Source organism: Sebastes fasciatus, chromosome 13 (genome assembly GCF_043250625.1).
Source record: "Sebastes fasciatus isolate fSebFas1 chromosome 13, fSebFas1.pri, whole genome shotgun sequence".
NCBI lineage: Eukaryota > Metazoa > Chordata > Actinopteri > Perciformes > Sebastidae > Sebastes > Sebastes fasciatus.
This window is the reverse complement of record NC_133807.1, coordinates 8,887,515-8,903,387: the sequence shown is the minus strand read 5'-3', so window position 1 is coordinate 8,903,387 and position 15,873 is coordinate 8,887,515. Positions and strand designations below refer to the sequence as shown.

General features: G+C 43.0%; 1 protein-coding gene across 1 annotated transcript in view; it reads right to left on the bottom strand.

Moving 5' to 3' along the window:
- cacng3b (calcium channel, voltage-dependent, gamma subunit 3b) overlaps positions 1 to 4,998 on the bottom strand; it is a 31,988-nt gene extending 26,990 nt beyond the window's left edge. The window contains 4 exon segments of the mRNA XM_074655259.1: positions 3,470 to 3,651; positions 3,653 to 4,263; positions 4,381 to 4,639; positions 4,724 to 4,998. Of these exon segments, the coding sequence (XP_074511360.1) occupies positions 3,470 to 3,651; positions 3,653 to 3,684 (214 nt within the window). The 5' untranslated portion in view covers positions 3,685 to 4,263; positions 4,381 to 4,639; positions 4,724 to 4,998.
- Positions 4,999 to 15,873: the final 10,875 nt, after the last annotated feature.

Genomic DNA, 15,873 nt, shown 5'->3' with positions numbered 1-15,873 from the left:
CTTACTTTTCCTTTGGGGAACGATCAGATTGACAGTTGCCAGCCCAATCACAATTTAAAACCCACTCAATTTAATAAAAAACAGCCCAAATCATAACTTTGCCAGAAACCTGTGTAATACTGTGAAACCATTGCATGCGCAATAGAAAAAACAGCATACAAAGCTTCATATCTGCATCAAATAACCAAACAATGAGTGCAGACTGACAACCAAATATACAATTTCCGATGTCAATGTCAATGATGATGACGTCAAGGAAAGTAGGTCCTTCCTTATCCATAACAACGATTGAATACAGCTCATGTCAATCAAATATTTCTCAAATTAAATAAGTCAGTAGTATGAGTGATTGGACACAATGAATTTTGAATGAATTTACTGAATTTTGTAAATGTTTCTAACCATAAAATGTCAGCTTGTTTGGTAGTATTGTTTACAATATTTCCAAAACCCCGCCAAATGTTGACAAAAGCAGCCCAAATGGGCAGAAACCAGTCCAATCTGGCAAAACTGAGAAAGGGTCGTTTGTAGCTTTTTGCCAGGCAGCTTGAGAGAGCAGGAAGAGGCGGACTTATGTGAGCTTTCAAATAGTTGGGCAGAAAGATTGCATTCACACCTGCATTCATATCCTGATATAGATCATGTTAAGGTGTAAATGGGAACGTAAGTTATCATAGTGCACAAGAAACCTGATAACACCACAAAAAATACACATACAAGTCACGTTTAGCTCATCAATGATGTTTGTTGCCAAAGCTATCTTTATATTTTCTTTGATAAAAATAGGACGATTCTTCAGGCTTTCTTCCTCTTGACCCATATTGTCTGTGAAAGAATTGTAACATGTGCTGCATGCTTCATGCTGCACAGCTCATATGCATGACTGCTCGATACATTTACTGTAAGAACACAGCATACATGATGTTTCTCTACCCCCCCTCCATCTCTCATCCACTCACTCTCTGATGTCAGGCAGACTACAAGCCGCATGTACACGAGTCAAGAGACGTCCATTTCCTGTCAGTTTATGAGGCGTTTATGAATTATAAAACCGAGACGACCCGGAAGATAAGAGAACATATTCACTTTAGTCCTGTTATTGTGTGCATGTGTGTGCATGAGTGAGTATGTCCGTCGCATGTGAGCCTGTGCATGTGTGCATGCACTGACATTGTGCTGACATTGTGTTAATTTGGCGTACTGCTCCCACAGCTGTGCTTGTTTGGTGGCTTGGGAATATCCTAGAATTTGTCTATTTATTCATTCAATTACAAGTATGTGTGTGCGTGTATGTGTGTGTGTGTGTATGCAAATGAGAGTGTGTGTTCAATAAAGCCTTATACCTGCACCATCTGGCCCTGTAATAGCCTTCTCTGCCCCCCAGAATGAGATGGTTATGTCTGGCTGCATCTCACACACACACATGCACAAAGACACACATGCATGCTCCTACTGGAGGCAATGCACATTTTTAACGGTAATTGAAAACAAAGTTTACTTGTCCCGAAGTCAAATCATTTACAGTGAACTATGTGTCAAGTCACGATGAAGCATCAGATAGGAAAAATTCTACATTTACAAAGAGTTTTGGCCTCACACAACCATAGACTGTATCTAAGAAGTGGACGTAGTCAACGTGACATCACACATTGGTTTGTGGACTGCCGTTTTGAAGCCTCGAGTTTGACATAAAAAGAATGCAAGTTTGAGGCATCGGCTTCACTTCTCAGACCCGGAGGTTGCCCACTGGTTAAATCGCAGCGTTTTTATCTGTATGTCTTAAATACATACCATACAACTTGTAAATCTGACAGCTGGAGTTGTCTTTGTGCTGACTGATATTCTTCTCATCCAATTCCTGTTTAGAACTTATAGTGTATATCTATATACGTATGTCTATGCTTGGATTCCTGTCCAAACCACAAACTGCTGATTATCCTGGAGACAAATCAATCATGTGTTTGGCATCTTTGGTTGCCTGGGACATAGTGTACTGTTGTAGTGGACACAATGTCCTGTCAAAGTGTCAGCAGCCAATAATTTGGGACACATTAACAACTGCTACCAAGCAATCTATAACTCTAATACAGTACAAAGATGGCCAAGTGTCAATAAATAGCTGCTAAAAAAAAGCTTTGTTTAAAGTCATTTTAAAAATGTTTTGTTGGTTTTCATGGATTTGGCTGGAACACAAGTGATTTGACCTTTCTCTGACAGAAAAAGAGACATTTTAAAATGGAATTATGGCGTCTCTGCTTCAATTGAGAGTCCACGGGGAAGGCAACAGGAAAGGTGGAAAGAGATAGAGGACGACATGCAGCCAAGGTTAAGGCCCAGGAACAAATCTATGACACACACACACCAATGTTGCATCCACAAACTTCTTCCCAAGGCGATGCACCACCACAATTCCCCACAGACACATTTACTTGTCCCTGTGCTTTCTGTCTTATCGTATGCTCACTTTGTCTTCTCATAAGGTATTAGTGTTTTCCTTCACTTTGCCAAGTTTGGAGCTTCATAAACATGCTGTAACAAAGTATTACCAATTAAAGTAAAGTCAATAATGTGTAAATTCAGGTGCTCCTTTATAGGAGCACCGGAGGACACCGGAGGACACCGGAGGACACAGAGGCACATGATTTTTTTCAGATTACCTGTCTCATGCACTACTGTCAGGATATAGTGACCTTTTTTTAATCATATTTGCTCCAATTCTACCCACTGCTGCTTTAAATCAGGGTGTATTTCGCATGAATCAACTCTCAAATCTAGTGGTTCCCAAATGAACGCTGCCTAAATTTTTATTTTTTTCTGGCTCCTGCAACAACAAGATGGCTTCAAAAGAACAAATTCCTATAACAACGCTGCATGTGTGCAAGAGTCCCAGCAACAGTGTGTGCAGATCCAGGTACTTGTTGGTGGTGGTGGTGAGGTGGTGCAGCAGCTGACTGGCTAATAACACTGCCAGCTGTCTGTTGGTGCTTTATTTGTACCTTCAGCTATGCAGTGTGATGACAACAACAAGAGCACATCAATAAATATTCTATTATTCTATTTTATGATGCAGAGAAGTGAAGGATGTGAGGGTGAACTCTGGAGAAAGGAAAGGACAGGCTGAGTTTCAGGGATTATGGGATGCTGTCACACTGAACACACACCAATGTTCCTCTCTGGTGTGTTAGACAGACAGTAGGAGAGACAGGATGTGTGTGTGTCTGTTATGTGCACACTTGGAAAAGACAGAGAAAGACATGTTCGTGCAAACACGCACACGCGTACGCACGCACGCACGCACGCACGCACACACACACACACACACACACACACACACACACACACACACACACACACACACACACACACACACACACACACACACACACACACACACACACACACACACACAGAGAGAGAGACACACAGAGAGAGAGAGACAGACAGCCAGTCAGTCAGACTGATCACGTACCTTCCAGACAGCAGGTTCGCCAGAGGCCGGAGTGCGTCATCACCTCCTCGTTCTTGCGGCTCGTGTCGTTGTCGCCGCTGTTCTTCGTGCGGCAGACCCCGCGCGAGTACAGCCAGTAGTCGGTACCGACGGCGATGGTCATGAGGCTGAAGGCGGCGAACGCGCCCACCGTCGTCACGAGCCTGGACGCCGCGGTCACACATCAGCATCTTCATATAGGCGGCTCCTTGTTCGTCTTAATCTCTGTTTTTTTTCTCTTCTCCTCCTCTCCTCCTTTTTTATATCCCGCGAGATTTGGAGAGAGTCAGAGTGAGGGGTTCAATTCAACACTCTCAAAAAAAAATTAAAAAAAATTAAAAATAAAGATAAAAGGAGGTGATTTTTTTTCTTTTATTATAAGCGACAAATGAACTTGGCCGCCTCGTCCAGATGTTGAGTTGACATAGAGGCTCGTGGCAAAGGGCGGGAAGGTGGGAGGGCGGCACGTCACTTTCTCACGCATCAAAAACCGGTTTTTACCACCACCACCCTCACATACACACACACGCGCGCACACACCGGAGGTTTTTAACGACCACCGGTTGTCCCCGACTGCCCGACGCTGCTGGCCTCAGTCAGTCAGTCAGTCAGTCAGTCAGAGCGGAGGAGTTATCCATCCCTCCACCTTATCCACCTCCTCTTCTTCTTCTTCCTTTATCTCTCCTCTTCCTCCTCCTTCCTTCTCAACTTCTTCTGCTCCCTTATTATTAATCTGTTAACCATTAACAGCCTGCGTGGTGGTGGGAGGACTCCATCTTTAAAAAAAACACAAAAAAAGGGAGTTTGTTTTCTGTAAACCCGTCAAAAGGAAAAGAGGGTCTCTAATGTGTTTCTATACCCCTAAAGCAGCATCGTTGAGGCGGCTCACTCACCGCTGGATGACCGGTGAAGGATGAAGGATGTCCTCCTCCTCCTCCTCCTCCTCCTCCTCTCCTTTCGACAAGCTCTCTCACAGCAAAAAACAGATGAGGTTTATTCTGTGTTTCCTGCTGAGTTACTGACTGAATGGACTGCTGAATAAAGCCCATACGTCAGCTATGAAGAGAGAAGATCCGTCGTGTGTTTTCCTCTCCAGCTGTTGACTCACTGACATGTTTTTTTCCCCTTCCTCCTCCTCCTTCGATGTCCAAGCTAGAAACAAGCAAAAAATTCAGCTTATTTCATACATTATCTGCAGTGGAGACCTTTAAGTTAAATATGCACAAAAAAAGACACCTAGACGTGATTAATCTTCGACAAAACAGCCGTCTTCTCTCTCTCTCTCTGTGGCCGCTGAAGTTCACCCACAGCCGGCTCCGACCGACCGACCGTCCGCCTGCTAGAGCCTGGAGGACAGTCAGCTACACCTCGCCTCGGTTTGCTCCGGAGAAACGTGCCCAGTTGGTACAAATGAAAAAAAAAATGACAGCCGTCGCCTCCTCCTCCTCCTCCTCCCCGTCGTCGTCCTACCTCCTCCTCTTCGTCTTCCTCCTCCTCCTCCTCCTCTCGGTCCAACCAACACAAACTAAAACTAACCGCGCGTCTCCTCAAACTCCGCCCGAGGCCGCGCCGCTCTGCTCGGATTGGACTCGCTGGGTTGACTGCGTCCTTCAGGAGCTAATGGAGGACGCGTCGCTGCCGCATGTCCCGCCCACCGCCGCACCGCCGTCAGTATAAAGGACGGCGAGGAGACAATATGTATAGTTACTTCTTATGGTAGGGACATCAGCAGAGACGCATCCAAAGTGGACTACCAGCGTCAAAGCGCAGTGGAGATAATAGGAGATAGCAATTGGTTGTAATTATTGGACTATATAGACATATCAAAATAATGTTGGTCAGATTTGTTCACAAAAAACACCCGCGTCTAATGCAGCTTTTAGTGTTTTTAGGTTTTAGTGCAGCGCCGTGCCGCTTGCCGCTGTAGCGGTGTGGAGCCTCTGCCGCGTCTGGAGCGCTGTCCGCGGTGCTGAATGTTCGCCGCGGCGCCGAATGTTCGCCGCGGCGCTGAATGTTCGCCGTGGCGCTGTCCTTGGTCGAAGCGCAGCGGCAGCGGTTCTCCCTCTCTGTTTCCCTCTGTCCTTCTCCGCCTGCACGGCGCCAGCAGCCCCTGCACCGCACTGATTAGTTAAAGGAAGGAGAGAGAGAGAGAGAGAGAGAGAGAGAGAGAGAGAGCGAGAGCGAGAGAGAGAGATTGGCAAGCGATGCATGAAGAATCGCGCCCGGGAGAGAAGCAGAGATGCCACTTAAAGAGCCACGGACCGTTTTTAATGATTCTCCACTCCAGCGAGGCTTCCTTCCTTCCACACAAGGCGGCACACTGAGGCTTCACAGTTCACTTAACACACGGGGTGCGTGTGCACGAGGATGCACGAGTGAATGTTTGCGTGTAGCGTACTGTAGGCGCGTGTGCCTGTTTATTATGTCTCTCTCTGCTCACGTGACTCCGTTGTGTGCACATATGAACATGTGTGAGTGTCTTTGTGAGGCGGTTTGAGAGAGGGTATATGTGTGTGTGTGTGTGTGTGTGTGTGTGTGAGCAGATCTAACTGTTTAAAAGCTCATTGTATTGCCCGTTTAAACAGCAATGAATGAAAGCCAGTCTTCGTCACTGGAGACAAATACAAGTGATAGGATGACAGGACTGCAGGGATGAATAAATGCATGTATCCCCCTCTCTAATTGTTATTTGGATATATTTATTTACTGATAGTTTTCTTTCTTTCTTTCTTTCTCTCAGAGCATTCAGACCCCATATTCATTAATCGGTGAGAATCAATGAGTAGATGGCTCTGTAATACCCAGTGAGCATGTTCATTCTCACACACACACACACACACACACACACACACACACACACACAAACACACACACAAACACACACACACACACACACACACACACACACACACACACACACACACACACACACACACACACACACACACACACACACACACACACACACACACACACACACACACACACTCACATGCATGTAAACATACCCAGTGTGCAAGTTTGTGTGTGAATGAACACACCCATGTGTGACCCCGGTGGACTTCTGCATTGTGTTGGTCAGATAGTAAAGACGTCGTGACACTGGCATCTCTTTATGGTTGGCCTCTGTTTATCCTGATAAACACATAAGGGAAACAGAACCTCCATGTTATCTCAAGTGCCTGCTCCAGCTCCTACACAAACATATACAGTATACAAAACGGAAGTTAGCTTAGTCTGCCGTAACTTTAACCCTCTGAGACCCACAATAAACCCATTTTTGTCTTTTTTAGGGGGGTACAGGTTTTTTTTAGGGGGAGATAGCAGGTCAGCAGTAGATGTCACATAGACGTGGTGAACATCAGCACTGTGTGTCAAGTTGTTCTAGTCATAAATCAGAAATAAACATGAATTCATTGATTAATTGATTATTTAAATTTAATTGTGAGAGTGTATAAGGGCTTTGAACGTGATGATAGAAGTATATGATGGTAATCCCCATGCTCTATTATGTCTCATAAGTTGTTGCAGCAATTTTTGGGTTGATATCATTTGTTACACAGATTTGGGGCTAAATGTAACCATTTTTTACCACTCGAAAATCGATCAAAATTATTAATAATTCCTCCAAAATACCACATTAAGACACCAAGACCTTGAGGAACACCATAGAAAAAGCCATGCTGTGATTTGGTATCAAAAACTTTTGACATTTGGAGATTTCTACAATAATTGCATTTTTCGGTGATTGGATGTCTGTTCTGAAAACTGCTCAGAAGACCCCTTATTGTCAATATACCCAGGAAAGCCATCCATCCTCTGAATGACCTAGGTCTCTAGTTTGTGGATGTAAAGTTTCACAAGGCTGTGATTATCCAGAGGTCACAACAGGTCATTTTATACAGTGAGGTCAAATTACAAAAAATGGTCTCACTATATGAAATGGCTACTATGGGGACTAACATCATCACACATGGATACAGTTGGGCTCATTGGATCCACAAGAGTCTCAGCTTTACAGCGATACCCAATTTAAACACACAAAAATATTCAAACACACCATTTTAGAATAGGAGAAAATAACACATTTATACTGCATGCAAAAAAAACTGCATGTGATTATCATAAAGTGGGCATGTCTGTAAAGGGGAGACTCGTGGGTATCCATAGAACCCATTTTCATTCACATATCTTGAGGTCAGAGGTCAAGGGACGCCTTTGAAAATGACCATGCCAATTTTTCCTCGCCAAAATCTAGCCTAACTTTGGAGCGTTATTTAACCTCCTTCCTGACAAGCTAGTATGACATGGTTGGTACCAATGGATGCATTCGGTTTTCTAGTTACTCTTAAAACAACTATTTTTAAATGTCAGTTCGTTGAAATCAATGTATTGACAGGTTGGGATAGACATTATAACATAACACCCGCCTCTCCCACAGGATCATTGTACAAAAGGGGAGAGGGGAAGGGGCAAAAAGGGATTTATAGTAGGGACCACAGAAGAAGAAATGGAGGAGGGGTTCTGAACTTCTTCACATCTTCTGGAGTCAAAATAAACTGTAACCAGATCAATTTGTGTTTAAATAATTACAGACATTCGTTTTCTTTATCGTCCGTCCTTCTGTGCATGTTTGTCAAGGTGACCAAAGAACAGGGCGAGTTGGACATGATGCTCGACTGTTAAATGTTGGCATGTTGAGGAACTATACAGTGTTGTAGGATTAACTGTACGTTGGTGTCAATCTGCTTCTAAGTGCCATAACTGACCGATTTACTGACCGACAATCAGGCTGTAAGTGACTTAAAGATGGAGTGAGTGATGAGCTGACTGACAGAGCTGCCTGACTGTTTAGCTGATGGAAGAGCTGGTTTGTCGGACTGACTACAAAATAAACAGAGGAGGAAACAGAAGAATTAAAGCGATCAAAACAAACAGAGAGAGAGAGGGAGAGAAAAGTGAGGAGCGAGAGGGAAGAAGAAGGATTACAGTTAATAATTAAATAATTGCGTGAACAGATCAACAGAGAGAGCAGTGACAGGTCCTATCATCCTTCTCACTTGCTCTGCCTGTGTGTGTGTGTGTGTGTGTGTGTGTGTCCGAGGCCCTTGCTGCCTGCGTTATCTCACAAGGAGACTCATTAACATAGAAATGACTTCAGGAAGAGAAGTACAGCGTTTCACCTCTGGTGAGAGACAGGAGGGAGGGAGGGAAGCTGGAGAAGGGAGGGAGGAGGAGGAGGAGGAGTGACAGCACAGGAAGAGAGGAGGGAGGAAGAGGAGAGAGGTAAGAGAGACTGTGGTAGGATTGAAATAAACACAAATTGTAGGGAGGTGGTCGAGGGCAACAAAGTTAAGGTCAGGGAAAGATGGTGGTTTGGGTTACATGTTAAAGGTGCAGTGTGTAGGTTTTGGCGGCATCTAGTGGTGTGGTTGCAGATTGCAACCAACTGAGTACCCATCCTCTCACTTCTCCCTTTCCAAGACTGCTGTACCATAGTTCTCTGACACGCTTGTGAAACTGCGGTATCGTGAGCCGCCGAGTGCAAAACGGTGTCGGAGAACTAACTAATAAGAAGAAGAAGAAAAAAGAAAAAGAAGAAGAAGAAGAAGAAGAAGAAGAAAAAAGAAAAAGAAGAAGAAGAAGAAGAACAAAAAGAAGAAGAAGAAGAAGAACAAAAAGAAGAAGAAGAACAAAAAGAAAAAGCAGAAGAAGAAGAAGAAGAAGAATGGTTATTATAATTTTCATAAAATCAAACCGCAATTTTGATTCTATTTATGATCTGCATTTTTCTGCAATAGCCATTCAGTCTATTTACATTTAATAATATTCTCTCTATATAGCAGTTTTTGGTGTTAGTGGTGGAGTCTGCCATTCCTGCACTAGGTTCAGAATGCCTACCTAATCCTATCTATAATCCATCATAACTTCATTTCATTTCACTGATATTCATTTCAGCCTCACTGTTAACTGTTCACTTTCTTTACACCATGTCAGGTCTGCATTAGATTACTGCTAAAGCACAGGAGGGGGAGGTGGAGGGCCCAGCAAAGACAAACTAGGGCTGTCAAAGTTAACGTGATAATGACACGTTAACACAAATTCATTTTAACGCCACAAATTTCTTTAAGGCATTAACACAACTTGCGGGCTCAGTTTTAAAGATACTGGCATCATATGAAACTAGAGAATCTAAGGAATCCATTGGTACCAACCATGTCATGCTAACTTGTCAGGAAAGAGGCTAAATAACGCTCCAAATATGCGCTAAATTTGGCGAGGAAAAACTGCCATCTGGTCATTTTCAAAGGGATCCCTTGACCTCTGACCTCAAGATATGTGAATGAAAATGGGTTCTATGGGTACCCACGAGTCTCCCCTTTACAGACATGCCCACTTTATGATAATCACATGCAGTTTGGGCCAAGTCATAGTCAAGTCAGCACACTGACACACTGACAGCTGTTGTTGCCTGTTGGGCTGCAGTTTGCCATGTTATGATTTGAGCATATTTTCTATGCTAAATGCAGTACCTGTGAGGGTTTCTGGACAATATCTGTCATTGTTTTGTGTTGTTAATTGATTTCCAATAATAAATATATACATACGTTTGCATAAAGCAGCATATTTGCCCGCTCCCATGTTGACAAGAGTATTAAATACTTGACAAATCTTCCTTTAAGGTACATTTTGAACAGATAAAATATATGCAATTCATTTGTGATAAATTGCAATTAACTATGGACCATCATACGATTAATCGGGATTAAATATTTTAATCGATTGACAGCCCTAACACAAACACAAGGCTGTCATCCAGGAGACCACTGTTTGTGTCCTGTGCGTTGAGTTTTACTTTCTCATTACAATCAGCTGTTCATTCGTGTCCCGAGTTCACAACGTTCTGTTTCATTGTCACTTTACAAACGTAGTAGTTTAAAGCCAAACTATATAGTTCTTTCCTAAACCTATCTAAGTGGTTTTATTTCCTAATCAATGCATTTGTTACCACGGTTAGCAATGACTGCGATCATTCATCAAAGAACGAATGTTTTAAATTACAAAACATATTGTAACAACTAAATGAGATATAATGAATGTGTTTGTGTCATTTCCTGTCTGCCGGGAGTCCTTCTTTCAGTGCAGACTGCTGACAGCAACTTTCCTGAAAGATACAACTTCTATTAAAAGCCTGATTACCATTTGGCTTATAACCCTGGTGTTGCTAGGCAGCAGGGGGGGTCGTCGGCCCCTGTGGAGAAAAGCATCATGGGAAATGCAGTTTGAAATCACTGACGTGTCTTGCCCTTTCTCTCTCTGTCTCTGTCTCTCTTTCCTCTCCTCTGCTCTCAGTTATTGGCTGTACGATGAGGATGAGGAGAAGAAGACGGGTGGATTCTTGAAGAGAGGAGGAGGAGGAGGAGGAGGAGGAGGAGGAGGAGGACTGCAGGGTTTCTGCTCAGTGAGCTGGAACCTTCTCACGCCTCTGGCCACTGCTCAGAGACTGGGAGGAAGAGGAGGAGGAGGAGAAGGGGGAGGAGGAGGAGGAGGGCAGGCAAGACAAGAGGAAGAAATCAAAGGAAACAGAAAACCACAGAGAAATTAGAGAGTGAAAGATAAACTGTTTGGAGGAAGAGAGAGGAGGAGGAAGTGCACGATGACTGACAACACAAATATACTGCAAAGTGAGTGAGCTGCATTCACAGTGAGAGGAGGACATAAGACACACGCAGAGACATGTGTGTTTCAAGCATTAAAGATATGAAATAATAATACACTAACTGATCTTTGCTCTAACTGACCTGTTCATGAGTATTCATGTCTTCATATATTTGTGTGGATCACAATGTCTTTGGCTGTGCACGATATGGCTGTGTGTGTATGTGTGTTTATATGTTTGTGTGTTTTACCAGATGGGAAAGACTCCAGGGCAGAGAGAGGACATATGGTGATGTGGCATGATTCTGGCGTGATGCTAATATGTCAAAACTGTGATTTATGACTTAGACGTCCACAGACACAGCCCCGGGAAATTCTCTACAAATGTGTGTGTATTGAAAGTGAGAATTGTTCAGATGTGTATCGCTTCATTTGGCAGCAGAAAAAAAAAAATTCTGGCCAGATTTAAATTCCAAAGATTCCAATTTCATCTCCATTTTTTGAATTTTATTTTGAGCCTCTGTAGTACATAATGATGTCTGTTTGCATAAGAGAGGACACTTTGAGGAAGACACGAGGTCAGTGATCATGTGAAAGCGTTTCTAATGTGCGTGCATAATGAAAATGTGTGTAAGGGTGTTTGTATGTGTGTATGTGTGTGTGTGTGTGTGTGTGTGTGTTGGACGCTGATTTGGTGAAGGGCTGACAGTTAGATTGATTGATTAAGGGAGAGAGAGGAAGTGGGGAGTGAATGAAGGGGAGACGCACAGTGAAAGAGATGTATCTTAATTGTGAAGGCACATGTCTGATGGTGTGAAAGTGTGTCTAATATGTTTGCCTAATGAAAATGTGTGTAGGGCTGCATGAGAGAGAGAGAGAGAGAGAGAGAGAGTAAAAGAGAGAGGAAGTGTGCGAGAAAGAAAGATAGTGTGAAATAAATCCAATAAGCTCCTCCGTCATGCTCCCCTCTTGAGCGTTTTTAAGATCCACTGAATTAAATAAATAAGAGATTCTTTTGCTTTTGTCAGTTTCCCTTTTTTCATCTCTCTCTCCAGTGTGCTGCAGTGCCCTGCTGTCGTTTACTTCAGCCTCCATCTTCCCTTCATCCCTTTCTTTCCATCAGCAACAGCAGCTAGCTTCTTTGCTGGCTAGTTAACCACATAATCAGTGCAGAGCCCCTTAAACATTGCAACCATTGATAATACATCTAATTTGCCGCTAAACCCCGCCCTCAAACAGCGATTGTCCAATCGTAGCTTAGCAACCGAAACTAGGCAAGGCCAGCCTGTTCTCATTCCCAGGGCGTCAAATACCGACGCTTTGTCACGGCGTTAGATACCGCCGCTTAAGGCACTCGGTATGAGACACATCGAGCATTCCATTAACTACAATGTAAACCCATCCACGGCAACAGTAAACACTTGTGGTGACGTAGCTTCAAGAGCGAAAAGACACACCGAGCGGGCGAGAGAGGAGGTCGATGGGTCCAACAAACACAGGGCATTCATCCAGGAGACCGCTGTGCATGTCCTGTGTGTCACGTTACAATCAGCTGTTTGTTCATGTCCCCTGTTCACAACCTTCAGTGTCATTTTCACTGTACAAACGTTGTAATTCTATGCCCGACCATGTTGTTTTTTTCTTAAACCTAACTAAGTGTTTTTGTTTCCTGAACCTAAACAAGTGTTTTTATTTACTTGACAACATTAAGCATATGTTTACTGCGACCGAAAATAGTGAAGCCAAGGGGATTGACAAAACGTTAGTATATGATGAGTTGGGATGAGAACGCCTTGGTCTAGCTCTGTATTGCTCCGTATTTGGAAGCGGTGCATTGAGCTGTAGTAAGAACGATACTGTGAGTTTGGAGGGTTGTGTCTTTTTTTGTTAACCTTTCGAAAACCAAATACCCAAGAGCAAAAAAGAATGGATTAAACAAGATGAAATGTGAATTGTTAGCATGTTCGGCTCACTATCTTACACTAGTAAACGAGCATTAATGTCAAGGCCACGTTACATAAAAACAATCAGAGTTTAGGCTAATGTTAGTGGCTCTGTACTGCTCCTCATTGATTTTGGGGAAATTTACACTCCAGCAATCCAAGCCGACGTTACCCAAGATATGTGAAGACCGCTGTTTGTGTCCAGCACGTTTAAGTTTCACTTTCACGTTACAAACAGCTGTTCGTTCGTGTACAGTGCTCACAACGTGCAGTTTCACTTTCACTTTACAAACGTGGTAGTTTTAAGCCTACCATGTTGTTTTTTTTCCTAAACCTAACTTTAGTGTTTTTTTTTTTGCCTAAACCGAAAGTGACACCAAGGGGCATGACAAAGCGGTCGTCTACGACGAATTGGGATGAGATTGCGTTGATATGTGACATATAGCTTTAGCTTCAGTCTTTTTGTAATCATGTGTCTAATGATATCATGTATGCAGCTATCAAGTGCATATTTAAGACACTTTTAGAGGGTTCTTTTGTTTTTAAATCGAGTCACCTGGAAACATTAAAAAGTCACCAAGAGACGACGTTTTCAACCCACCCATGAAGTTAACGTTATCTTAATTTGCTAGCTAGCTACAGCTGATCAAATCTGCTAGCGACAGCTGTCAATTGAGATAGAAAAAACGATGGTCATCGTCAACTTGATCTGAGAAGCCTGCTTTCGTTTACCTCTGTAAGGACTCATTGTTTGAAAATTACTAAAACTTTTGAGTGCACATGTGCCATGCAAGAACAGAAAGCTTGACTCTACATGAAGCCTGTAAGCTGTATGTGGTGTGTGTGTGTGTGTGTGTGTGTGTGTGTGTGTGTGTGACTTTGGTTTATTTGAAAAATGTCATTGTCTTCAGGGAAGGTAACTGTTTGGCAGGACATAACATGTTTTTGTACATTTCTTTGTGTGTATTATATGGAACAGATGTGTGTCAGTATGTAATACTGTGGTACTACTATGTGTATATACCAGGTGTGTAGGTAAGGGAGTACAGCGGTATATCAGCAACCCACTGTGTTCCTACAATATCTATTCTCCATCTCCCGTTTCTTTTTCGTTTCCTGCATCCTCATATTTGTTTTAAATTCCATCTCTCTCCCTCCGTCCCTCTCCGACTGATCCCATACTCTCTGCGGCAGAGGATTATATTGATGTTGTCATTATGAGAAGCCTGATTATTATTATTATTATTATCACAGAGGCAGATGAAGTCAAGCATGGCCCTCTGGGATGTACATATAGAGTGTGTGTGTGTTTGTGTAAATGTGAAACAGCGATGGCAGCCTGCCAATTGATAGTATGCATAATAATAAAGATTTATTCTACTTTTGCTGTCAAGCCTGCACAATGTACAACACACCATTAACAGGTACCCCATTAATCTCTACACCTCAAGTAGCACACATACAGATTTACTGTGTCTAATAAACAGGCTACCTACCGCGGCCCGGTAGGAAAATCCCAGGACATTTCTTCTCAGTTTGGTTTCTACTAAATGTGACTTGAAACTAACCGAATAATGGAACAGGAGTTAGTGGCATAAGTACATGGATCATGGACTGCATGGGCTGTGCAGCACGCCCCCACCTGTGCTGCCTGCTCCCTAAGCCATAGATTCCTTCTCGCACAAACCCCAGTCAGATAAAAGATCAATGAGTCAGGCAGACTGGACTAACATATTCAACTAAACATCCCCTCTACCGCTGCACTCTCTCTGCAACTAGGGATGGAGATGGGGAGGGTGGCAGGTTAACAAGGGGGATGGCATCCCCCCTCATATCGCCTACTGCATATATAAATAAAAAATGTCATACCTATATTTTCAAAGCATTGTCTAATATATCGTTCCGCCTCAAAAACTGTTACATTTGGAAGCATGTTACATGCTACAGTGACTTCCTGTTTACATAATTGATTGCTTTTGACTTAAGTCAGGACTTAAGTTGAATGGTGAAACAAATCAGTTGTTTGACACTAGCTAGAAGGAACCATAGACTGAAGTGGACGTAGTCACCGTGACATCACCCATTGGTTTGTGGACTGCAATTTTGAAGCCTCGAGTTTGGCATTTTGGCCGTCGCCATCTTGGTTTTTGCAACCAGAAGTGACACGGGAGGGTGGAGCTAAGTACAACCGAATGCTGAATAAGACATTTTCAGGTGACCAAAATGTTACAATTAACTTTCATGAACTGAAAACACACTGTGAAAGGGTTACGGTTGTAAGACGAAAAACTCCCAGACTGGACAACGCCTTGGTAACGACCTGTCAATCACAAGGTAGCCACACCCTAAAGCATACCCTGCTTTGTGGTCTATTTGACTCTAAATGGGACCATAATTTACTAAATGAACATCATGCTGTATTGAAGAAGACTTGAAACTAGTGATTGAGACCATAAACTCATGTTTACAATGTTTACTGAGGTAATAAATCAAGTGAGAAGTAGGCTCATTTTCTCATAGACTTCTATACAATCAGACTTCTTTTTGCAACCAGAGGAGTCGCCCCCTGCTGGCTGTTAGAAAGAATGCAAGTTTAAGGCACTTCTGCATTGGCTTCACTTTTCAGACCCAGAGGTTGCCCACTGGCTAAGACATTTATTAAGTTGAATGGTGCAACAAATCACTTGTTTGAAACTAGCTAGTAGGTACTAAGAATGTAGAAAGGACTTTACACACAAACTACTACTTCATAAAAAAAGCTGCTGCAACCCAATCCAGAAGTAT